Raw genomic sequence first — 26,928 nt, 5'->3', positions numbered from 1 at the left:
GAACAACAGTGGGCCAAATTAAAAGAAGCTATAACAAAGGTGACCAACATTTGTGTAAAAATAGGAAATAAATGCAGGAAAAAAAGGAAACCAATATGATTCTCCAAAGTGGTGGCTGAGAAAATAAAGACAAAAGCATCGGCATTGAAAATTACAAAGGAACTCAAAAAAAGGAACATAGGGATGAATATCTGGTGAAGCTGAAGGAAATGAAGAAAGAAATGATGATTGCAAGAGCTTGAATAGAAGAAAAGATCACCAAAGAGATGAAGAATGTTGACAAAACATTTTTCAGATATATCAGAGAAAGGAGAAGGGCAGTTGTGGTCCCACTTCTCAAAAATTGGTAGCAGGGAGAAAGCTGGAAACTACAGACCAGTTAGCCTTACCTCAGTTTTGGGAAAATTAATGGAGAGATGCTAAAGGAAAGAACAATGAACTATATGCAATGAGTTACAGACTCCAAGACAACCAGAGGTTTTACCAGAGGAAGGTCCTACCAAACAAATCTGATTCTTTTTTTTTTTTTTTTTTTATTGGGTGACTAGAGAATTGGATCAAGGAATAGCACTAGATGTAGTTTATTTGGATTTCAGCAAAGCTTTTCATATAGTTCTACATAGGAGACTCATAAATAAAATGAAAAGCCTGGGAGTGGGTCCCAAGGTGGTAGAGTGGATTACAAATTGGCTGACTGACAGACATCAGCAAATAGTGTAAATGGAACCTATTCTGAAGAAAGAAGAGGGATATGTGGAGTTCTTCAAGGATCTGTTCTGGGACCGGTTCTGTTCAATATCTTTTTGAGCAATTATTACGGAGGGATTAGAAGGTAAAATTTGTCTTTTTGTAGATGACACTAAGATCCACAACAGAATGGATACACCTGAAGGAATAGAGAGAATGAGAAGTGGTGTAGAAAACTCAAGAAGTAGTTGAAAGTTTGGCAGTTGGGATTCAATGCCAGGAAATGCAGAGTCATGCATTTGGGTTACGGCAATCTGAAGGAGTAATATGGATTGGGGGACAAATATTTGATGAGCATGAACTGGGAGAGAGACTTGGGGTGATAGTGTCTGTGATAATCTGAAGGTGGCAAAACAATGTGACAAGGCAGTAGCTAAGGCCAGAGGGATGCATTGAATGACGCATAACCAGCAGGAAAAAGGAAGTGATAATGCCCTTGTACAGATCCTTGGTGAAGCTTTACCTGGAATGCTATGTTCAGTTCTGGAGACCTCATCTCAAAAAATGATAGCGACAGAATGGAAACGATCCAGAAAACACAACCAAATGGTATAGGGTCTGTACAACAAGCCATATGCGATGAATCTGAAGGAGTTTAATATGTATACCCAGGAAGAGAAAAGAGACAGGGGCGAGATGACACAGACCTTTAAATACTTGAAATTAATTAGTTAAGCACACAAATCAAATCTTTTCTGATGTAAAGGAAGTAGTAAAACTAGGTGACATGATTTGAAACTCCAAGGGGGGAGACTCAGGAACAATGTCAGGAAATATTTATTCAAGAAAGGGTGGTGGATGCATAAAATGCCCTCCCGGAAGAGGTGGTGATGACGAGAACAGTAACAGAATTCAAAAGGGCATGGGACAAACATCGTAGATCCCTGATGGCTAGAGAATGGAAATGAAGAAACGGGATAACTTTTCTATTTCTACCGTGGGGGTGGCCTGCATAGAGCGGCAGTCATACTACCCTTAACAGAAGGCTTGGGTGTAGCCTGCACAAAGCAGAGGTTGTTACAACTCTTAACAGAAGGCTTGGGGGTAGCCTGAATAGAACAGCAGTTTCTACTACCCGAAAAGATTAAAAAAAAACAACAAAAAAAACCTTGCTGACCATATTGGTGTTTATATGCTGCCTTTCACTATGTTACTAAATAAGCATTGTAGAGTAACAACAGATGCGACCTGACCATTAGGGTGATGGGGTGAGAGTATATATAAAAAAAAAAAAAAACACATCTTCAGAAGTATACTAATATTAATTGCATGGAATGGATCACTACAGCTCAGATAGTGCATCGTGCCATAGTTTGCTAGAGCTGCCATGGTTGCTTGGCTTTGTCAATCTTGCCTTACTTTTGATTTAACTTATATCCCTACTGATGTATGGCTATTATACTGGTAAGTTATTTTATATTCTGCACCTCATTCTGAGTACTCTGGTAGGAGAGTGAGTCATACAGCCCCTCTCTTGGTTCTACTGTAAGGTTCATACTGAAAAGTTTAACAAACAAATGGCTATTAGTTTTATATCCATTTGGTGGAAATGTTTCTTGGCCAAAAAGGTCAGGCTGAAATTCTAGTGGTTATTCTACAAGGTTTATTTATTTACAAAAATATAGCTACATCCCTTTCTGAACAGGGATGATTTAATTAAATTGGCCCATGCCAGTTTAACAACATGGCTGGACCACTGCAAGATGCTATTAATTGGTCTATGAAAAAAATATATTTCCAGTTAGTACAGAATGTGGCCAAGTCCAGCGAAATAGTAGCCAAGTCCCAACTTCAGACTGGCAGCCCTGGTGCTGCCTTAGATGAAGAAGGTCTCATGATCGGAGAGCATCAACCTAGTGCACCATGAAAGGATCCTGTAGCAAGGACCTGCTCTCCAGGTGATGCATTGTCCTTTCGCACTGAGGATGTGTCTCCCAGGGCTACTGCCCAGGAGGGAAGGGTTAAATCGGCCGTTATATTTGGTGATTCAATTATTAGGAATGTAGACAGCTGAGTGGCTGGTGGGTGTGAGGATCGCCTGGTAACATGCCTACCTGGTGTGAAGGTGGCAGACCTTACGCATCACCTAGATACGATTTTAGACAGTGCTGGGGAAGAGCCGACTGCTGTGGTACATGTAGGCACCAACGACATAGGAAAATGCGGGAGGGAGGTTCTGGAAGCCAAATTTAGGCTCTTAAGTAGAAAGCTGAAATCCAGAACCTTCAGGGTAGCATTCTCTGAAATGCTCCCTATTCCACATGCAGGTCCCCAGAGCAGTGGCGTAGCCACGGGTGGGCAGGTGCCCACCCAACTTAGACCCAGGCCCACCCAACTGGCACCGGAACTGCAAGGCTGTCGCGGGATCCCATCCCCGCGACAGCGAACAAGAGAACCCACGCCTCGCGCGCCATCACGGCACACATGGGGAAGCGCTGCTGCGGCCGTATGGCCAACCGGTCTTCCTGGTCGGGGGGGGGGGGGGGATGGAAGCGCCGCGCGCGCAGCTTCCGCTTCCTCCCCCCAATGCAGGAAGATCAGCTGCCTCTCCTGCTGCCACCGGCCTCCTGCTATCTTCGGGCCGTACAGCCCGCCGAACTTCCTGTTTGGGGGTGGGGAAGCGGAAGCGCCGCGCACAGCTTCCGCTTTCTCCCCCAAAGCAGGAAGATCAGCTGCCTCTCCTGCTGCCACCGGCCTCCTGCTATCTTCGGGCGTCGGGCCGTACAGCCCGCCGATCTTCCTGCTTGGGGGGGGGAGGAAGCGGACGTTGTGCGCTGCGCTTCCGCTCCCCCCCCCGACAGGAAGTTCGGCGGGCTGTACGGCCCGACGCCCGAAGATAGCAGGAGTCCGGTGGCAGCAGGAGAGGCAGCTGATCTTCCTGCTCTGGGGGAGAAAGCGGAAGCTGTGCACGTGCTTGAATGTGTATGTGTGGATGAGAATGGGAGTGTGTGTGGGTGAAAACTGGAGCCTGGGTGTGTATGTGGGTGAGAATGGAAGCTTGAATATGTGGGTGAATGGGAGCTCAAATGTGTGTATGTGTGGTTGAGAATGGGAGCCTGGGTTTGTGGGTGGGTGAGAATGGGAGCTTGAATGTGTGTATATATGGGTGAGAATGAGAGCCTAGGTTTGTGTGGGTGGGTGAGAATGGAAGCTTGAATATGTGGATAAGAATGGGTGCTTGAATGTGTGTATGTGTGGGTGAGAATAGGACCTTAAATGTGTATATGTATGGATGAGAATGGGAGCTTGAATATGTGTGGGTGAGACTGGGAGCATGGGTTTGTGGGTGAGAATGGGAGTCTGGGTTTATGTGTGTGGGTGAGAATGGGTGCCTGGATGTCCGTCTGTGTGTGCATAAGAATATAAGCCTGGGGAGGGGTGAGAAAGTGAGAACTTGTATGTGTGTCTGCAGAGAATGTGAGCTTGGGGGGGGGGGGGAGAGCATATGAGAGTGACAGCTTGAGTGTGTGAGAGGGAGTCTGTGAGAGAAAGCGTGTATGTGTGTGTGTGGAAGGGAAGAAGACAGTAATAGAAGAAAGACACTGAAAAGGAATTAGGAAATGAGCTATAAGGGAAAAAATGGGAAAAAGAGACCAGGACCAACTGATTAGAAAAATACAAAGATCAGACAACAAAGGTAAAAATATATATCTATATTTTGAGATGTTAGCAATTTAAATATAAGCAACACAACCGCTCTCTCAAAATTTATGGACAGGTAGGAGCCGTGTATAAAATCGTAATAATAAGAAGGCTAAAGTACCACAAATCACCAGTGAATTATGTTTGTATTATTAAGTAAACCTCATATTTAGGTGTAGATGTGAATGCTATGCTGCATAATTTGGCATTATTTATCAGTAAAAAAAACAACTAGTAGACCTGCATGCCTACAGCCCACCCATGTTAACCTTGTGCCCACCCAAAAAATCAATTCTGGCTACGCCACTGCCCCAGAGGCAGGCAGAACTCCGGAGTCTCAATGCGTGGATGAGACGATGGTGCAAGGAAGAGGGATTCAGTTTTGTAAGGAACTGGGGAACCTTTTGGGGAAGGGGGAGTCTTTTTTTTTTTTAAATTTTTTATTTATCAACTTTTATCATTTACAAACAAAGATTAAGATTACTTTGCTTGGAAAAACAAGAGTGCATGTCAAAGAAATCTTTTTTAGAATTTATCCCAATACAGAGGTATATATATATATAGAAATATTCTCTTTCTACTTGCGGTAATACTGGGGGGAAAACACATAAGTAATAAAGGGGAGAAGAAAAGAAATTATAATACATCATTACGTCACGCTACCCTAACTTCCATATTATACTTCATGCACGGTTATTTGCTGTTGGGGTTCTGCTCCTTGGAACTCAAAAACTGCCTAAGCTGTTCAGGGTTATAAAAACACAAAAGGTATTGCCAGAGGATTTAATGACACATTTAGCAGGATAGCGTAGTACACTGGATGGCCCACACCATTTTTAAAGATGGCGCCGGCCGTCCATTGCTCCTACCATGTGACAGGGACCGGCCAATGTCACGGATACCCTGTCACATGCTAAGGGCAAAGGGCCATCGGCGCCATTTTGTTTACTGGCAGCCGACGGCCCGAGCGCGGGAGAATGCTCCCTGGACCCCCGCTGGACCACCAGGTATTTAAAAATGTTTGGGGGGGGGGGTCCGGAGGGTGGGGGGAATACTAGCAAACTCATTTTAAAGAGTTGGCTGTATTTTTTGGTTATCGGCTCGGGCGCAGCCGATAAAAAAAAAACGATCGGACTGCAAGATAAAAATTTCACGATGTGAATCGTAACCGGAATCCGAACCGATACCGGTTCCGATTCACATCTTTACTATCATAGACACAATCCAAATAACTCTTTCCTCTCCTAAAAGTTCTTCTTTTTACTGATGGTACTTGAGAAACACTTTTATACTTCTCTTCTCCTTGAAATGAAGGTGAACCTACTCCTAGGTCCAAACTGACTCCTCCTCTCATCCTCCTTCATCCAGGAATGGATGAAAACTCACTCGTCTTCAGACCTCCTTACAGTTCACCCATATTCTCTGGCTAAGAAACACGATTCCCTCAGTTTACAGCTACCAAGCCTCAGGTTGAGTACTCATGTATGTGGAAAAGTAAAAGACTCAAAAAGGGAAATCAAAACATGAGATGAGGAGGGTGGAAAATCTCCAATCTCACAAACACAAGAATTCTCAGATTCTCACATGGTCTGCAAGGCTTCAGACACAAACCTGCAAAATGGTGAAAGTTCTCTGTCTCCTTTCTGAACCCAGGTATCAATCCAGAGACCCCAGAGGCCTTCCTCCTGAAAAAATAAACAAAACTAGGGAACCACACTGGACATGCTATCCCTGGAAGGGTCCACTAAAAGTTTCACATCCTAAGATGGTGGCAAGGGTATATATACTCTGAGAGCATACTAGTCTAGGCTTCACATGAGGGAACCACACGCCCACACTAACAACTTCTCCATTTCCTCCCCATACCAATGGAATATGCCTTCTGATAGAAATCTGGTTTTGGTAAAGTTCTGGGAGGATCTCTACAAAATATTAAAATAACCACTCTGATGATATCAAAGTATGTGAGGAGATAACTGAAGGATACCTAAACGAATGAGGAGGCAGCGATGGAACTGAGAGAAGATGGAGAATATGTAGAGATAAAAAGGACAGAAATCAAACTGCAGCTACAACGATTGAAAATTTTATTTTAATTTTGGCAAGGATTTCCTGTATTTGATTTTTCGGTGCTAGGTAGCTAGTCTAAGGCAAGGTCCTACCAGAGGTAGGGGAAATGGCTGTTATCTGTCTTTATTATTCATCCTGGTTGTTACTAGTATAAACAAGGTATTTTTCTGAAAAGACTGGGGGATGGGAGGAGGGGGGTGCACCATGCTATGATGCATGCTGAAAATCTCCCTCTTCAAAATTGGTCATTTTGGCCATCTCTGGATAGAGATCTTCCATATCAGATTCTGAGCCTGTCTCTTCTCCTCCATCTTAGGAAGAGGTGCTCGAAGCAGAAATGTGGTGTTCCACTCTGACCTGCTTTGTGCACTGAGTATAACATCTTCATCATCATGGCTAATGTTAACTCTCCTTTTGTAAGAACTTGTTTTTCTTTGTACCAGACTGCTAATGCTAATTCCCTAAATGGGCAAACTGATGGGGATGCTTCCTTTTGAATTTTTACATGAAAGTTGCATCTGGGATAGGAATTTAACCCAGAAAGGAAGGTGAAGATGAATGGAGGAAAAAAATGCCTTCAAGGGAAGGCTGCAGGGTCCCAATACTGGTGAAGGGAGCACAAATTGCAAAAAGGAGGCAGTGCATAAACAACACTGGCTGTTACCTCACTCAGGAAATGAGCAGCAATATATGAGTTTTACAGTCTTGGACTATACACAGTGGGGTAGATTTTCAAAGGGGTACGCGTGTACCCCCCGAAAACCTACCCCAAACCCCCCCTGCGCACGTCGAGCCTATTTTGCATAGGCTCGGCGGCGCGCGCAAGCCCCGGGACGCGCGTAAGTCCCGGCGTGTCGGGGAGTGACGCGGCGTTTCGGGGGCGTTGTTCCGGCCCGGGGGCGTGACAGCGGCCCCTGGACCAGCCCCCGGACCAGAACATGGAGCACGGCAGCCGGCCCGGCAGGCGTAACTTTCGGGATAGAGGTAGGGGGGGAGGTTTAGATAGGGCCGGGGGGTGGGTTATGTAGGGGAAGGGAGGGGAGGGCGAATGGGCAGCCTTGCGCGCGCCGAGTCGCGCAGCCTGCCTCTGTTCCCTCCCAGGCCGCTCCGAAATCGGAGCGGCCTGGGAGGGAACAGAGGCAGGCTGCGCGACTCGGCGCACGCAGGCTGCCGATTTTGGGCAGCCTTGCGCGCGCCGACCCCGGATTTTAATGGCTACGCACGGATCTATTGAAATCCCGCGTACTCTTGTTCGCGCCTGGTGCGCGAACAAAAGTACGCGTGTGCGCAGATTTATAAAATCTGCCTCAGTGCCTCCTCATAGATAGAGCTAACTCACGGCACGACATCCATCTTTTTGCTATCCAGACACAGCACAAATGTTCTCCGTGATCAGGTTTCAGAACTAACAGCTTTCCAACCATCCTAAACTGGATGTGTAGTTGGGGGTTCACTGCTGTGGCTTTTAGTGCACATCTACTCTGTGACACATCAAGTCTCCTTTAAGAGAATCTTTCAACCCAGGACAGCTTTGGAGGATTTATAACTAAAGAAGACTGAGTAGATTCTGGCTCAACAAGAAAGATTTCATATTCAAACAATATAATTGTTTTACCTGAGAATTTCTGTTTTGCAGATCTCTAGTGTAAGACAAGAGTATGGAATCCTGGAACGGACCAAGATATGGGAAAGAAAGGAATGTATAGTTCTTTCTGTAATCTAATCTGTTCCCTTCCACACCTTTGAAATAACTTTCAGGTCACTTCCTGTACTACAGGTGTGGCAGAGGGTAAGAAATGTTAGTACAAGTTCTGGTAGAGTGAATAGTGCAAGTGAGGGTAGCATTCTGCACTTTCTTTCCTGCACATTTCAACAGCAACTGATTAATTGCAGTTGTAAAGAAAATCATCATTGCTAGCAAGGATTTTTTTTTTTTTTTTAGTAGCCAAACTTATTTCCCAAATTATTGTATCTGGGAGACACATTTTCCTGGTTTTTTTTGTTTTTTTTTTTTTATTAACCCTGCTCAAGTGGTCACAAAAAAATTATTCATAATATCGTGTTATCACAGTCATTTTTTCACTGATTTCTTTTGTTCTAACATTGAAATTTCCCGGCAAAATAAAACAAATTTCATTACTTAATCAAGGGACTTGCAAAAAAAAAACCAAAAACCCACAAAATAAAACTCCAAATTGTATTACACTTGTAAGAATCAACAACATTTAAAAGGCATATATTCATTTATATATATTCAAAATATACATATGTTTTATACACACATTAGGACTAACTCACTAGATATATACCAAACTACATGGGCCCACAACTTATACATCAAACAAAAAAATGACAAAATAGACAAACAACATAGCATCAAAGAATAAAAGAAGATGAAGGTAAAGAAACCAATAAAAAGAAACAAACATAGACAAATCCACTTCTTACCATATCACTCCATTAAAGAAACAATTCACTCAACGTATGCCACAAATCTTATAAATACCACATGAAACTCTTCAATTATGCTGACTCTTTTTATGAGCTCCCCAGCAACAAAATTTAACAAAATTATTATTCATTCCTCATGAGAAACTAATATTATAACGAAGCACCCACTGTCTAAAAGATGAATTTTCAAAGAGTTGTGCACACACAAATTAGCAGATGTGCATGCAAAAATATTTTATTTTCTTAATGGTTGAAGTTATACTAACAATTGCTGTTCCCACTTGACCACACCCTCATCTCAGGTAGTTCCTGCTTTGCACCCAGACAAATCTGATGTTATAACTTGTGCAACATTCCTGCTGTCTAAACATTGATAAGGAAACTGCAAAGTGAATGTTGCCCCTGAAGAGATGTTTTTTTCCTAAGCAACAGACATTTTCTTTGTCAATTCAAATGTTCTGCAATCATCAAGAAACACGGAAATCCTATGTTTAAAAAAAGCACCCATCTTTAAATATGGATCATATTTTTATTGTTCACTTCTTTTCTGGTTCAAGAGCAAAGGTCAGCACAGGACTCACAGGAGTACGCCTGATAATGATTTTCACTTGGGAATCTTACAGGAAATCAGACACGTCAAGACTATCAACAGATGCTGCTTCTTCTGCCACCTCCTTGATCCTCATTAGGTCCCCCTGCAGGCATACAGAAGACCCTTGTTTACAATAGGTGACATGATCAGGAGATACAAAGATGTTTTGAAAGTGCCAGAGAAGACTATCCTCCACCCCACCCCATACACTACAACATTGTCATTTATTTTATTAATTTAATGTATTTACAAGTATATTCCACCTTTCAGGCACTTCAAAGCAGATTATATTCAGGCACTATTGGTATTTCTGCCTAATAGTGGGTGCTGTTGGGGTGTAGAGGCCACCGGCTGGCCTGCATGATGGGTTTGTAATGGATCATTCTGCAAAGCTCCAAGTGGGAACCCCAGGAGCTGTGGGAATTGTCAGCATTTCAAGCTTTCTATGCTGACTACTTCAGAGCACCAATTAGACTGGGGGAGTGAGAGCAGTTGGAGGTATCACTGTCAAAAGGAATCAGTGCTCAGGCCCTGTGTATCCATGTCTCGCGATGCCCCTGGAATCGGAAAACCTGTGTTCAAATTCTGCTTCTTCCACAAGGATAGGGGCGTGTCGCTGTCTCTGATCCCCGCCCCGGCCTCAGATATCCTACTTAAACTGTAAATTCTCTGGAGCAGGAACTCGTCGAACATGTTTCGGTGTAAAGTAAACAGGTGTACATAAATGGGAGATACATAAATACCAAAATAAGAAGAACATACACTGTTAAATACTCAAAACATCTTTGAACTTTCCTTACCATAACAATATAACAGAAACACTGCTTATTGAAGACCTGATTTAGTAAGGCCCCAATTCTGTTTTTATGGGAATAAAGCAACGTAAATAAGGTCCTGAAAGAGCAAAAACCCCCAGCCCCCAGTTTGCTGGGCCCCTGCTCATATACAGACAGACACAGGCGCGCGAGTGAATTGAGTCAGCGCTGCTCCTGTAGCTGGCGCTGTCCCGGCTCCCGCTGCAGTCACGGCGCCTCTCTCTCTCCAGCTTCCCACTTGTTTCCCCGGCTCCGGTGTTTCTCCGCCTCCCGCGGCCCCGAGCCCGCTCCGTCCTCACCTCCCCCCCCGCCATTGCATCGAAGCCCGATTCCCCCCCCCCCCCACTCCCGACCCTCCCCAGCAGCGGCGGCGGCCCGGGTACAGGGGCGCAGATTCCCCCGCTCCCTCCCCTGTGGTGACAGCGCGTACGTGAGAGCGGGACCCGGAAGCGCTGCCGTCCCGCCCCCACGTGGCTCCTTTGCCGGGGTTTTCTCAGGTGTAGCGCGCTGTCAGCGGCTCCGGGGCGGGGCTCCCGTATCATTTAGTCCCGGGGGAGGGCGGGGACAGTCCGGCCTCCCCCCGATCCTGCCGGTCACGCCTTTGCCCCCTGCCAACGCGGAAATAAAGTAGAGCAACCCTCTCGCTGCCTCTTAACCCGGCTTTCTCACCATTCATCCCTGCGCCTCATCTACCCCCCCAGCACCACCACCACAACAGCAGCAGCAGCAGCAGCATGGCACAGGCACAGGGCAACGGGGGCAAGCCCAGGAAGGTAGCCCTGATTACCGGCATCACGGGGCAGGTAAGGCAGGCGGGCTCGCCGACACTTGCTCCTCTCTTGTTTCAAGCGCAGCCGTCCTTACTCCTCACTCCCGTACACGTGCGCTTCCGCCTTCTGCTGGTTTCTGCACGCTCGCTACTCGCGCCGGCTCACGCTGTAGGTATTAATGTAGGACGCATCGATGTGCTTGTGCCTGCGTAACCCCGAGATTGAAACGGACCTGAGTAGGTGCTGGAGGGATGGGAGAGCGGGAGCAGCAGCATCGCTCCTGTTTCTTTACTGCATCTGCAGCCTTCCGGCAAGCATATTTTCATGAAGTGGCTAACTTGCGTCTGATAAAACTGCATTTTCTACCCACCTGCTGTGAAACACGCAACTTAAAAAAAAAAGTTCACACTTTATTCGTTTATGAAGCATAATGGCCAGTGCAGCCGCCGTGATGAGACAAAGGGGCCAAATGCCAACCGTTTCCGTTGCCGTGTCTATTGGAATGAGTATTTTGGATAATGATATTCCGGGGGAAAGTCTCCCGACTAATATCACACAAAGGCCCGCCCATTAGCTTAGATTGCTATGATGATGTGCAAAGTTAAAAATGTATGTTTTGGGATAATTGCGGGGGGCATGTAAATACTGTAATATAGGATAACTGTATTTGCTGTATCTAAAAACACCTGATATAGCATCCAAGGATCCCTTCTCAGCGTTATTTATTTATTTTTTTAAAGTATACTGCCTAAAGAAAGTTCAAAGTATTTACAGTAGAACATAAAACGGTTTACAATGTTATGTTATAGTAGAAAAGTGCTTGCTTCAGAGTTTGGGTGCAAAGGCAGCATGCTGTTGCCGACTGATTTTTTTTTTTTCTCTTCAAATATGCCACCTGCCACTGATCAATAATATTGTGGATTTCATTGACATCATATACTAATTTATGGAAAATTCACTTCAGTGATTTGACAAATGACATCATATCATGATGCATTGAAATCCTTCCTTTTACAAAATGTCAGGGCAGGTTTTATAATTGGTGGCATCATATTGCCCTGAAACACTTTTGAAACTTCTGTTCAAAAGTAAATGGGTAAAAGGAAGAGGAGGAGAGGATTTAAAACAAAATCCTAAATGGATACACTAGGCCAACTCCAGTCCTCAAGAGCCACAAGCAGGCCGGGTTTTCACAATGAATATGCAATTGAGGAAAACCAGGGCTGCTTGTGGCTCTTGATGACTGGAGCTGGCCACCCCTGCCCTAAGTTATATCATGTTAAGGGATGTTCAGAGGTTTGCCATTTTTAAGAGATGCCTCTGGTACATGGTTAGGTTCTAGGACCAGTTTCATAATCTACTTGCTTGAAGAGACATTGCAAATGATAACTATATATGAAACCAGCAACCCAGTGGAGAAATTACGTTCTGTAAGTTGCGGCCCGCTCTGTTAACTTTGGGAGAATGTGTTTTAAAGCTGTGTCGGAATTTTGGTCATTAATGGGTGCATTGAGTTTGTGAATTCCATATAATAACCAAAGTAATGAATGTGTGAGCTGCAGATTTGAAGAAGGCTGTGCTGGCCCTCGTTCTGATAGTGGCAGTGGGTATATAGTAACATTGTATTGTTGGCAGAAAAAGACCAAATGGTCCATCCGGTCTGTTCGGCAAGCTTCCCATGGCAGCAACTGTACAGGTTACCCCCAAGTGTCTGCCAAGGGCAGTGACTACCACTCTATGCAGCTTACCCCTGTGCTTTATGTTAAGAATAGTATATGGAATTAAAAGCAAGACCAAGCAACTGTCAAACCCATAACAAAATTACTGCAACGTTTTTACATGCTGAGCAGCCTTCCTGATAATTCCAACAATACTGCTTTAAATGTTCTTTACTTTTGGACTTGGGCCTTAGAAGCTTTGTGGTTGGTGAATGCCCTGTACCTGAGTGTACTACAGACTTTCATAAACCTGTTGTGGTAATGGGGAGAGCAGTGAGTATTCATGAGAGGGCAGCAAATGCATGGAATGTGCTTGCCACTACTGATGAAGCCTGCCAGCGAGGAAGGTTACTTTTTATTGAAGTCTGCAGCCCTGACGCTAACACTGTGTGTGAGAATTAATGAGGTTGCTGGGCTGACATGCTGATGGTCTTGTTTAGCACTAAGATGTTAGTGCTGTTTTGAATAGGCCCCTAAGTGAGGCATTAGGCCAGTGGTGCTCAACCTTGTCTTCAAGACTCACACCCCAGCCCGCCGTTTTTTTTTTTTTCAGGCTATGTCTAATTATTGAAACATATATATACATACATACATTGAAAATTCAGATATCCATGTGTATTCACTAGGACATTGAACATCATTGTTTATTCAAGAATGGGCCACTTTGGCAATATAACTTCAATCTGAGAGCCAGGACCATAGCTGGACAAAGCAGCTGGTACCTCTTCAAAGTGAGGTCCCTCTCCTTTGATGCAGCTGGTCTGAAGAGGGGCTGGGGAGTGTTTTGGTCTTGTTGATAATGCAGTCGTTCTGGCTGCTCATATACAATCAGAGCATCTCATATAACTAAAACAAAGTTTACTCCCTCCATTAGTCCTTTCCCCCAACCACACTGCATTCAGTTCGTCCTCCCAACACTCTCTCTCCCCAGCTCCTCTTCCCCAATACCCACTCTCTTCCAACCCCAGTCCCCACCAGGGCTTAATGTCTGGGGAAAATGGCCTCCCACCCTCTGGACCCCTCCCCAGAACTTACAATTTTAGCCCTGGTGGTATAGTGGGGGCTCAGAGTGCCCCCCTAGATTCCAGAACCTGATGGTGGACATTTTTTTCAAAATGGTGGCGGCTGTCTGCACCTGGCCTTTGCCTCTATCAAATAATCCGCATCATTCTTCAAAATGCGAAATGCCGTTAACACACGCTTTACGGCGTTATTGCGTGCGCTAACACCATTTCGCAAAATGCGAATTCAAACAGTTAATTTAATATTCAGGTGGGAGGTGTTTGGGCGGAGTAAACGTAAAGTAGGGGGTGGTAGCGCGCTGCGCCATAGGGATCACATAATATCGCGGGTTGGTAATGGCTAACAACTATAGCTTTTTTCTTGGCGTTATGTCGGTATCGCGGGTGCTGTTGCGTTGCGCGGTATTGTGTCGCAGGCACGCCTACCAAGCATTCCTGGACCAATCAAAACTGCTGTTTTTAGCAGCTCCTGCTTCCTGACTGCTTTTGGTGAATGTCAGTAATAGCGATGCTTGCATTTTTCATGCCTCGTTGGCGCATGCGACATGTGCAAGGCGAAGAACCAGAACAGGATCCAGGGCCCACTACCAAGACGTCCCAGGGAAGTACCAGCAGCGCATAGAGGGGTAGCGCAGTGGAGGGGCCTGGGTCCTGGGCAGCGATGTCCAGGTCCCAGCTACGTGCAGGGAGATATACAGGGAGCGTATTTTTCCCACCATGAACATCCTTGCTGGGCATGCCTGAGGATGTTGTGGTTAGCAGGTATCCTCTCAGCTCTCGGGCAATCCTGGAGTTATATGAAGACCTCCGAGGGGATCTGTATCCTGCGATGGCAAGGTCATGCGCTTTCCCCGGTCTCACCAAACCGTTGGCCGTCCTCCATTTCACGGCATGCGGCTCCTTCCAAACCACTGTAGGGGGGTAGTGGGGTGGGGGAATGTCCCAAACAACCTTCTCACGCTGCCTTGACCTGTCAGTGCAGCTGTAAGTGACCCCATAGATCGATGCATACATTGTCCTCGTGACAGGTGGCACTTGATGGACTTGAAGAGAGGTTTCTATGCCTTTGCACACTTTTCCCAATGTAATTGGAGCTATCGACTGCACTCAGGTGGCCATCATACCCCACCCTGTCAGAGGGAGGAGATGTACCGCAACAGAAAACCGTTCCATTCCATCAACGTACAAGTGGTGTGCGATGCTCAAATGTGCATCCTGGACGTGGTGCCAAGGTACCCGGGAGCTGCGCATGATTCTTTTATACTTGGGCAATAGGGCCTATTTGAAATTTTGAGGCTGGCCTGTACGGTGATGCTTGACTTGTTGGTAAGACGCTGCTTTCTTTCTCATGTACATCAATGCTTTTCCATATGTGGGTCATGTCAACAAACAGGCAGTGGCTAGCTGTGGTGGAGGATGTGACCGGTGGCATAACACATCCGTTAAGTTTTATGCATGCCCCACATTGTCCAAGGTTATGCCTTTCTTATCCTAAATTTGTAGTGGTGGCAAAGTTTTGTGAGAGCACAAGGCCCATGCACTAAAGTCTGAATGCACTGTGTGCATTGCATGTATTTATAACTTACAAGGCCTCGTTCCTATCCTTCCCGTCAAAGCTGTAAGAACGTGCATGTGCATGCGAACCGTGGACTGTGTACACTGCCGGCAGAGCACATTCACATGTGGCCAGTTATTAATGGGTCATGAACATTGTGCTCTATACTTTCTGTACTGCGTCACACACATTTATCACAAGCAGTATGCACTGCATGTTGCAGTGGTGCTGTATTTTCTGTGTCTGGGTTGTCTAATGGTTTTCACTGCAGCACACAGTGCATTACCGTGATGGTAAATAACAGCCACTGCTTGAAGAACCCCATTAGCTGGTACAAAATGTTTCTGTCACCTTATGCAGGTTGGCAGGTGCCTACCCAGCTGTATCCTTTGCTGGGTTGTGAGGCCCTGTCATATAATACCTGCTTTGCTAATATCAGATGCTGTTGTAATGCACACATCACCTCCCTTTTTGAACATGCTGGCCACACGTGTAGCAAAGAATAATAATACTAACATGGTCTCCGCCAACCCTCGTGATGTTTCATGCCTCAGCAAAGGGACTGGGTAGCTTATATACACTTACTGGATGTTGTGGTTTTCTAGTCAAATCTGCCAGTAACAAACCAAACATTCATGCTTTACTTCTGTCATTGCCACAGGAGACTTAGGGTATGGTTGCAGGCCCTGGCTACTCACCCTCATACACATGCCGACTGAGCTGAGATACGAGGCCTTAAGTGCTCTATGACCCGCACTGTCATAGAGCTCACCTTCGTCCTTCTGAAAAGTCGCTTTCGCTGTTTGGACAAGACGGGTAGAGCTTTAAAGTATGCCCCACCGCTGGAGACCAAGATGGCCACTGAATGAGTAGCAGGGAGAAAGTTGTCTCTGATCTGCTTTTTTCTTTTGGCTTTACCTTGCATGTTTCTTAAGCGATATGCCTCATATGAAACGCAAAACTAAACTTAAAAAAACACTTTAGCCATCTGTTTCCTCAGATCTAATATAGCAGAGGATTGAGCGTTTTCTCTAGTCCATGCCGTTGATACCGGGTGCTGAGGCTGCTGTGGGAGTTGATGTAGAACGGACGCCAACCCCACTGGCTGACAAGATCTCATTAAGCCCCGGTGCGCCAAGAACACAGACTCCCCCTCTGTGGATCACCTATGCCACGTTTAGATTCCATATTGTCCTCTCCCTTGCAAGATAGGGAAAAGACTGATCTGTTGGGTGCAGGATTAGTGCCGCTCCATGTTCCTGAGACCGCGCTAGTTTCTACATGGAAAGATTCTTCTATTTCTCTTGGTATAGAGACTCAAGTGGCTATTTCTAAGGTGATTCCATTGGGGATGCCTTGCTTTAATATCCTGCGGAGTGAAGGACGTGAAGCACCTGTGGCTTCAGGTACACAGTTTAAAAAACCTGCTGTAATAACACTTGATAGTGTCTGTGATGTTTTGGTCTCCTTAGAGACAGCTATTACCTCTTTAACTCGGCACGAATTAACGAGTATTGGCTATGGAAGGACTGGTTATCTCACAAAATCTGAAGATTAAATCTATGGAAACCAAATTCTCTTCTTATGAAAGGATCCAACAAGGATTGGTTCAGTCTGAGATTTATTCATTCAAAAAAACTTGAGAATATAGAGAACTCCTTAAGAAGCTTAAATTTAAGGGTACTTCATTTTCCAGTTCTTAAACTCATCTCAGATTGATTTCTTTAAAAGCTATGTCCTGAATATTCTCAAGATTTCATCTAATGCTATGTCCCTTATAGCGAGGGCTTACTATCTACCTCGAGAGGAGTCAGAATCATCGGCAATTGCTTCTCAAGATCAACATCTTATGAATATCACGGATGTATTGGAACTTTCTCAAGAGACAGAGGGACTATGTTGGCTACCTTCGCCTTTATGAGTGAAAGGAACACTGTCCTAAGGTTTTCTTCTACGAAATAGGAGTCTTACTTTTCATGTAAAACAAGTTTGGATTTATCCGGATGTGACAAGAACAACACAGGAGCGATGAAAGAAATTTCTGTCTGAGAGCCGAGGTTCTTTCTCGGGGGCAATATATATTACGCTATCCTTGTAAATGCTTAGTGAGATATTTAGATGTTAATTGTGTTTTTTGAACCGTCGCAGCTTAGGGTTTTTTTTTTGGACTGTCGCTCCTAAGGATCACTTATGCAGTCCTGGCAGTAATGTTGTAACCGTAGGTTAAGCTCTCATTTTCTTTTTATGATTATTCATTAGAAGTTTCGCTCCATTATTCTTTCTTGGTCTCCCCAATTTCCTATAATATTTGTAGGAATGTTAATATTTTTATTTCTTCTTTTTTTTTTTTTTTTGGAAATAAGCTTTCATTGTATTTCTTTGACGCTCCTATTGCTGGTACAAGGTATCTTGTGTTTATTGTAAACTTATTAAAAAGAAGAAAAAAAAAAGTTTTCCCCATCAAAAGTAGCAAAGATTGTCTTGCTCTTCTGCATGTTCCTATAATGTGGCTATTACAGCATGGACATACGTCCTGATCTGCCACGCAATCCCCCTTGTCTCCCTGCTGGAGGCCAGGAGAACACGCTCAGTGGCAGGCAGATTCACCAAAACCTTATACAGACACACTGTATCTGATATGGGTCACGTTGCTATTACCCTTCAAGTGTATGTGTGCCTTAGGCAGTTAGCTGCTGATGTCGTGTCTTTGTGTCAATTCCGGGCTCAGTATGTCAGCTTGTACCATAGTAACAGATATGGATGCTGATGATTTTCTTTTCAACTGGAGGTGAACAGTGTACTTCTAATAAAGTTGTGACAGTTATAAAGACATGCTACATTGTTGATGATTTTTATCACTCCCACATGTGGAAGGAACCCTGTCATAAGTGTGCTCTTGGCTCATGCTCCTGCATCCTGAAGAAAGACAGCAGTACTTAGGTATTAATTTTCCTTTATAACGGAAGATCCTATGTGCATGTAAATGCACAAAGTAGCTTGTAGAAAGTTGTAATGCACATACCTATATACACACACTTTTTTTTAAATTGTTTATAGGTGTGCACCAGAACTTTAACCTCTATAATAACTATGGTTTATGTGAAAAGCACATTAGCACAGCAGGCACTCAGCAATGGTAGATCATGAAAACCCAGAGCTAACAGTGAAATGAACACCTGCATACTAGTGTGTGCTGCATGTGAACAAGCAGCCAGCATGTAACTCCCATGGCTGCAGGTATACGTAGTGTTAATGTTGCTGCCATTGCCATTAAAACATGCACACACTTCTCATTCTGGACAGACGGCCACATTACTGCACACATCACACAACTTTGGAATCAGACTTTGCAGTACTGGCTGGGTTTCAGGGAGAGTGCTATGCGGGGAACTTTTTTTTTTCCTATGTGCACAGCTCCTTCAAATGAACTTTTAACATTCCAGAATGCATGCTGCCCTTCCACAGATGTTGAAGAATTCAGTGTCTTCCATTTTATTATGTTCCAGGCATCCCCTCTTTTGTGGAAGATGCAAGGGTATGCGCTCGCAGGTGAATGAATGCAGGAAAGTGCTTTTACTACTGTCCTGCCTTTACATTTTCAGTTCTAGGGCCCTGTGGCTGTACACTTCATAAAGTGTAAATTCAGCCATATCTCTGCTCCACCACTTTTTGACAGAATGTAGGACAATGGTTACAATACCTTTTTACTTCTCCGTAACACATAGGTTCAGTGTCATCTGCAGATGGCAGGTTTCAGGAACATTATAGTGGGTTACGTCTCGGTGATAGTCATGTCTTCCTGCATTATGCACATCTGTTTGTTCCCTACACATAAGCACTATGTGCATTATACATCAAAACCAAGCAGTATAAACAGTGCATCTGTTCTTTCACTTGCCTTGTAAAGCACATACATTGAGTAGAACCTTGGAAAAAAAAAAGCTACATGTATGACAGGGCCAAATGCTCCTCTTTCTTTTCCATTCTTTTATTACTTTTGGGGCCAGTACTCATGGACATGCACGTGAGGAGTTGTACTGTAGGGTGACCTTGAACTCCAGTTACACATAATGTATTCCAAATATTGAGGTGGCCTGCTAGGGTCCACCACAGTCCATGCTGTTCTGTGCATCGCATGCTTGCTTTACATAGTGAGGTGAGGTAAACAGGTTGTGACTGTTCAAGCGCAAACATATGATGTCCTACCCATGCTTTTATAATTTTCTTTGCTTCTGTGCATCTTCACAAACAGTCTCTTTTACTGGCACGAAATCCATTCATGGGCCCAGGTCACAATCTTCCAGTAAGTAGGAGTGATTTATATGTCTTTGACAGAAGTTTATCAGATGGAGAGGTATACATATTGTTTGTGTAGGAATGAGTGACAGCAGCTCCTGACATGTAACCGTAACCTCGGCAACATCTCCTTTTCATATACTGTAAAGTTTAGCTGCAACATAGGCCATGCTATTGTGTCTGTCCAGGGACCTTAGTACTTACTTCCTAATGGTAAATGTGTAAGTCGTTGCCACATGTTTGGTGTGTGGTTACCTTTCTTGCTGTGTGACAGCACACCCACCTTGGTCCATAGCAGCTTAATAGCAAAGTACATGAACTTACACTGTGTGTACCACTATTTCGAAGTCTCACATTTGGCATAACTGTAATGGAGTGGTTATGTTCTGCACAGAGTATGCATGTCTATAGTTGTACAAATGGTGTTACAACTGTGAAGCCTCTTTAACAACCATTAATGTCACAGTATATCTGTACTGTGACAGAGGTTAAGAGGTGTTAAGGTGCGTATGGTGACACCTGTAGTATCCAGGATACATTGAAAGGTTAAGTACAGTTTTTGAAGTTTCTCTCCCCTTCCAGTGACTCACTGTGCAATCTCCTTCCTGGAACTAATAGTAGTAGTAGGGCACATAACACCATGCTTGCAGGATGTCCAGCCTACCCACACTGAGGTATGCCACTGACCCTTGTGAATTTCTCAGGGGTGTTTGAGTCAGGCAACAATATGCAGTTTCATAGTAAAGATATGTTGCAGGGAACAGGCATTTAAATGAGTACATTCTGCTTGCACAATACCCAAGATATATATGAAACCATACCATAATGTAGGCAAGCACGCAGCATGTACATTTGGCAGTCCATTCTTTATTGTGTGGGGGTGGTTATTACCTCCTGGCAGCTTTCACTCCTAAAAGAGGCATGGTGAATATGCTATAACTGAGCTCCATATCGGTGTATGTGTTGTCTCTCTCCATATGTTAGTATTGAATAGCATGCATAGTTGACATACAGATAGGCACAGCAGGCCACCTTAACACGCTGTGCATTTAAAAAAAAAAAAAAAGAACATAAGAATATAAGAAAATGCCATACTGGGTCAGACCAAGGGTCCATCAAGCCCAGCATCCTGTTTCCAACAGTGGCCAATCCAGGCCATAAGAACCTGGCAAGTACCCAAAAACTAAGTCTATTCCATGTTACCATTGCTAATGGCAGTGGCTATTCTCTAAGGGGTAGATTTTAAAAAGCATTTACTCGAGCAAAACTGGTTTTTGCTCGAGTAAATGCTTTGAAAATGACCCCCTAAGTGAACTTAATAGCAGGTAATGGACTTCTCCTCCAAGAACTTATCCAATCCTTTTTTAAACACAGCTATACTAACTGCACTAACCACATCCTCTGGCAACAAATTCCAGAGTTTAATTGTGCGTTGAGTAAAAAAGAACTTTCTCCGATTAGTTTTAAATGTGCCCCATGCTAACTTCATGGCGTGCCCCCTAGTCTTTCTACTATCCGAAAGAGTAAATAACCGATTCACATCTACCCATTCTAGAAAGGCAGTGAATGTGATGCCTATTGCACCTTTTACAGTAGCAGGCTATTAACCATACTATGTATGGTCCATTACAGAGTTTGTTTTGTACCTAGGGAAGAGTGTTTGTTAGTTTCTGCCTTTTGCGTAAGCATGTATGCATGCAGCTATGTGGAAAAACATATAAACATGACACACAGCTGCATGCATGCATACTTGGAAACACTGAAGACACTGTAAAAGGAAAAGCATAACATCTTAAGACATGGAAATAGTACATTGTTTGCCATTAGTAGTTAATGAATCTGTGCACGGCATGTACGCTAAACTTCCTACTAACATTGGCTATAACAATGCATACACTGCAACCCTTTCACCAAACAGGACATGGCTTCTTTACATAAACAAAGTACGCAACTTTGACTTTTTACACTGTACATTATGTGACATGTACTGTATGTGGTTAAAGACCCTTTCAACTTGTGCCAGAAAAAAAGTAATACTGGGTCATGAACCCTGTACGTTCAAACATTACACCAGACAGGCTATACTGACACAGTCAATCATGTGTAGCTCTGTAAGGTACTCGGCTGGTGACAAAAAGGGCCATGTAAGTAAAAGTGTGATAACCCAAGAGTGAAGAACCAGCATACACTGAGCTTTCATTTGAATGGTTAAGCCATTGCGGGCTTGCTTGCTCCCTAAAAGAAAACTCTTTATGTGTCACAGCATTGCAGTATGCATGGTAATGTTGAAACCCATCATTTAACCATACCTACCATAACATAGTGAAACCACATAATGAAAGGACATCAGGGAAAATTAAACTTTTTTTCAAACAGTGATAACTTTATTAGGTAACACATGTAGTGCACTGCTTGAAATAATGCTATTTGCTTTCTTGATTACATTCTGCTAAGACAACATAGCTCATTGCACAGAACAATGTACATTTTAATTCCCTGTACAGTAATAAGTGCAATCAGCATCATGACATATACAGGTATTGCATGTTATCCTTTAAGGCAGAATAATGATTACAACCTAGTACTTGGGGGGGGGGGGGGGGGGGGATATTTACTAAGCATTTTTTGCCTAGCAGCTACATAAATGACACACATTTATGTACATGTTAATACCACAGACAGTGCATGTTGAGAGTGCAGTCAAAGAGCACAAACCAAAGGCCAGCTGGGTGTTGCGGCAGTGGCAGATGTCACAGCTGGGGCTGTACAGGCTGGGCAGAGACGGTGGGTGCACTTGTCCACATTAAATGCCATCTGCCATTTGGAAGCTCAGTCTCCAAGTCTCACAAGGTCCTCTTATAGTGTCTCACAACCCTCCTTGTGATTTAACAACTTCAAATAATTTTGTATCAGCAAATTTGATCTCTTCACTCATTTCAATCTCTAAGTCATTTATAAATATATTAAAAAGCAGTGCTCCCAGTACAGATCCCTGGGGCATGCCACTGTTCACCTTTTCCTGTTGAGAAAATTGACCATTTAGCCCTACTGTCTAGCTTTTAACCAGTTCTCAGTCCATAATAGAACATTGCCTCCTGTCCCATTACTTTTTCATTTCCTCAGGGGTCTCTCTAATGTTTTCTGAAAATCTAGATACACTATATCTACTGGCTCACCTTTATCCACATGTTTATTCATGCTTTCAAAAAGAATGTAGCGGATTGGTAAGGCAAGACTTTCCTTAGCTAAATCCATGTTGGTTTTGTCTCATTGAACTAGGACTATTGATATGTTCAGTAATTTCATTTTTATAATAATTCAACCATTTTTCCTAGCACTGACATTAGGCTCACTGGTCTGTAGATTCCTGGATCACCCCGAAACCCTTTTTAAAAATTGTCATTATGCTGGCCACCTTCTAATCTTCAGTTACCATAGCTAATTTTAATGATCGTTATTTGTAATCTGTAATAGGTCTGCAATTTCCTTTTTTTTTTTTTTTTTAGTTTTTTCTGCATTCTGGGATGTATACCATCTAGTCCAGGTGATTGGCTACTCTTTGGTTTGTCAATTTGCCTTATTACATCTTTCAGGTTCACTGAGATGTTTTACTTCTTCTGACTCATCTTTTAAATATCTCTTCTGGCATTGGTATCTGTCTTATATTATCCTTAGTAAAGACTGAAGCAAAGAATTAATTTAATCTCTTTGCTATGACCTTGTCCTTCCTTAGAGCTTCTTTTACCCCTTGATCAGCTAATGGTCCAGCTGACTCCTTTTCAGGCTTTTTGCTTTGAATGTACCTGAAAAATATTTTATTGTTTTTGCTTTCACTGCAAGCTTCTATTCAAATTCTGTTTTTTCCTTCCTTATCACTGCTTTGTATTTAACTTGTTGGTGTTTTATGCTATTTCCTGTTTTCTTCATTCGGTTTCCTTTTCCATTTTTTGGAAGATGTTCTTTTGGCTAGAATAATCTCTCACTCTGCCTTTTAACCATGCCGTCAGTTGTTTGCCATTCCTTCCACCTTTTTTAATGAATGGAATATATCTGATCTGGGCTTCCAAAATTATTTTTTGAACAATGTCCTTGCCTAATGTAAACTCTAAAGGCCAGATTTTAAAACCCCCGGTACGCATAAATCCCGGGGTTTACGCACATGGCCGGGCCTTACCCGCGCTGGGCCAATTTTCAAACGGGCCCAGCCACGCGCATGAATCCCGGGACGCGTGTAAATGCCAGGGCCTCAAAAGGGGGCAGTCAGGTCGGGTCCTGAAGTAAGTTGCACAAGAAAAGGTAAAAGATTTTAAAAAAGAGTTTTAGAGGGTGGAGAGGGGAAAGAGGTTGGGGTTGGGGGAAGGAAAGTTTCCTCCCAGTCCGCTCCTAAATTGGAGGGAACTGGGGGAGCTCTGATCTCGTTGCTGTGCGATTTTTGCATATGTTCCCCCTCCCCCCCCTTGTGCACATGGGCGCGCGGATTATAAAATCTGGTGCACTTTTGTGTGCGGCCCGCCGATTTTATAACATGTGTGCGCTGATGCCCGCATGTTATAAAATCAGGGCGTCCATGTGTGCTTGCCGGGAAGTGCGCACACATGGATGTGTGTGCACACCTTACAAAATCTACCCTTTTAAGGATGAATCTTTAAAAGCTCAATCGGGGGATATGCGAATAAGTTGGGCACGCGCATGCTGAGTGGATTTTAAAAGCTGGCAAGATAAGCGCATATCTCTCGTAGCGCACAGATCTAGAAAGTTTTCAAAAAGGGGTGGGGCATGGGTGTTTTGTGCTTACACGACCTGGCGCATACCGAAGCTCCCTGCCGAGCAACTTATATTGCATCCATAGCAGAAGTTAAGTTAAAAGAAAACTAGGAAAGTCTGTGGGGTTTTAAGGGTTGGGAGTGAAGGCTATTAAACTAGGGGGGTTTGGTGAACCTATCTCTTAACTGGGCGAACTGGGGACAAACTGGTAAAAAGGAATAGCATTGGCACATGCCCCTTTTAAAATCCCTGATTTACGTGGTGGAAGCAGGATTTTCATGCCCATGTGCACGCCAACTTAAAATTTGGCAACTATGTGCACGCGGCCATGCTATTTTATAACGTGTGCATATACACATGTATGTTGTAAAATAGCTGCGTCCCTGGGTGAAGGTCAATGCACATGTGCACCTGCATGCTGCTTTGAAAGTTACCATCATAATCTTTTGTAGTTACCTTTCCAGTTTTTTCCCAACCTTTTCCCTCTTGTTATCATAGTCTCATAGATATGGCACATTCCCCTGAAGCAGGCAGAAGTTGCTGACCCATTGTCAATGTTGGGAAGGCATAAATACTGAGCACCTTGCAGAGAGTGGGCTTATACTTAAAAAGATAAGTGCTTGTGGTTTGGAAATTATAAGATGTATGTATATTTGAGGATTATACAAAGTCAACTTAGAATACATGGAGCCAGGTAGCACAGCAGAATGCGAAAGCAGGTTGTTCTGCTTTCTTCATTATTTCTTTTATGTTTCTTCTTTGTTTCTGGATTCCCGTACTGCAAGAAGTAGGGAACCAGCATGCTAAGGTACAAGGGGGAGCTCTGTGGGGAAGGATGAGACAGACAATGGAGCAGGCCGGGTGATAAGAAGTCTCCTTAGATTACAACAACAAAAAAAAATCAATAAATAAACGGGGAAAGAGAAAAGGAGGAGGTATAAGAGTAACAAGGAAGAGGCCATACTTTGGGAAAAGACTACTGACTTCCTCTCTGCTGGGCCAGCCTATATAGTGATGACGTCAGAAAGGAAGCTTTCGCACTCTGCCCCCACCTGCTGGTGGGAGGGAGAATCCCATAGGTTTCACTGGTTTGTCAAGACTTGAGGAAAGCTAATTAGGTAAGATCTAATTGTACCCTCAGGAGTGAGGAAACAGAATGAAAGTGTATAGGGGAGAATATTATGCATTTTTCTTTAGCTACAGTTTTTTTTCTTTGTTGGCTTCATTATTTTAATGAGTTCTTGAAACATTGAATGTACGATTTATTTAAAAGTACTCTTATAGTGCGCCCTCCAAGGTTCGGGGCGGTTTACAATAAAATAGCCATGTAACCATGTCAAGTTATCGCTTGTGGTATCCTTGCATGAATTCATCCTGGTTCTTTTTTTAGCAGGGCCCTGTTCTCCTGCAATTCAGCTGCGGTAAGGGTCGCAAAATTCAGCCCTTGCTACAAAATTGGCCAAATTGTATCTCTTTTCTTCCACATCTTTTATCCATCAACTCCTCCTGCCTAAGATTCCTTCTTCATTTCCCACCTCTGGTGATCTCTTTTCTTCCCATTACCAGAGCCCTTCCATTCCTTCCTCCCCAGCTCTGGTTACTGAGATTCCTTTTCATTTAACAAAGAACTAAATAAATTAACTGGATACAGAAATGTCTGACAATGACTTTTATAAAAATAAAGATTTTAAAAATTACATTATTTTAAATAGCAAATATTCAAAATTAGGGAAATGTGCAAATTCTTGCCGAAATTTGAAAAATCTGGCACAGGAAAACAGGCTCTGCTTATTAGGAGTTGCTTAATATGATTTTACACTTTTTTCGTATTTTCTAAAAAGAGCACACATCAAATAGTAGGGCATGAGGACGCAAGAACCTCAGAGCCCCTTAAGGACTGGCTCTAGATATTTGGCCCAGTGCACTTTTTAAAGCTGAATGTAGCAAGGGATTATGGTCCCAGGGAGGATCCCACAGCTGAGCATCTGAGACAGGTCCTAGAAGTGTTAGACAGGTCCCAGGGACTCCAGGAGAAGGCAGCTCCTGTAATATTTCTGTCCTAACTATGAGTAAGAAGGAAAGGCAGCCCCTTTAACAAAGCTGGCTTGTTGTAATGATGGTGAACACGGAAATGCGGTCACCTGAAGTGTGTTGATGAAAGCAAGCAGATTGTTGGTATTTGCCGCACTTGAAGAAAAGCCTTGGCAACTCGTGTGTTGTGCCACAGGGAGCTACTAGTAAACTTGTCTCCATCCATCCCAGCACTTTCTGAACTGTTACTATTAGCTGTTCTTGGTTTATGCAAGTAATCTTCCTTGCTTGATGATTGAGGGCCTTAAAGGAAAACTACTGTAGGTTCTCCCCTTCCATCTGGAATACTACTATCACTTGCCTTTAGGAAGCTGAGACTTATTTATTTTTTGGAGGGAAAATGGATCTGTCCTTTATTTCTCTCTCTCTTTTTTTGTGAGTGTAGGATCCTGGCT

The 26,928-nt window shown here is 43.7% G+C and overlaps 1 protein-coding gene and 1 long non-coding RNA gene across 2 annotated transcripts in view; one reads left to right on the top strand and one right to left on the bottom strand.

Moving 5' to 3' along the window:
• Window positions 1–8,642: 8,642 nt before the first annotated feature.
• Window positions 8,643–10,633, bottom strand: LOC115085022. Its single transcript, XR_003854693.1, has 2 exons — window positions 10,303–10,633; window positions 8,643–9,605 (listed from the first exon to the last, which is right to left on the bottom strand). It is a non-coding gene; the product is annotated as an uncharacterized LOC115085022 (long non-coding RNA).
• An 11-nt stretch (window positions 10,634–10,644) lies between these two features.
• LOC115083338 (GDP-mannose 4,6 dehydratase-like) overlaps window positions 10,645–26,928 on the top strand; it is a 492,002-nt gene continuing 475,718 nt past the window's right edge. Inside the window, exon 1 of the mRNA XM_029587140.1 lies at window positions 10,645–11,120. Within this exon, the coding sequence (XP_029443000.1) occupies window positions 11,052–11,120 (69 nt within the window). The 5' untranslated portion in view covers window positions 10,645–11,051. The remainder of the gene's footprint in view (window positions 11,121–26,928) is intronic.

This window comes from Rhinatrema bivittatum, chromosome 2, assembly GCF_901001135.1.
Source record: "Rhinatrema bivittatum chromosome 2, aRhiBiv1.1, whole genome shotgun sequence".
In the NCBI taxonomy this organism is placed as follows: Eukaryota; Metazoa; Chordata; class Amphibia; order Gymnophiona; family Rhinatrematidae; genus Rhinatrema; species Rhinatrema bivittatum.
The sequence above is the reverse complement of the archived record's forward strand: the minus strand, read 5'-3'. Positions and strand labels throughout refer to the sequence as shown.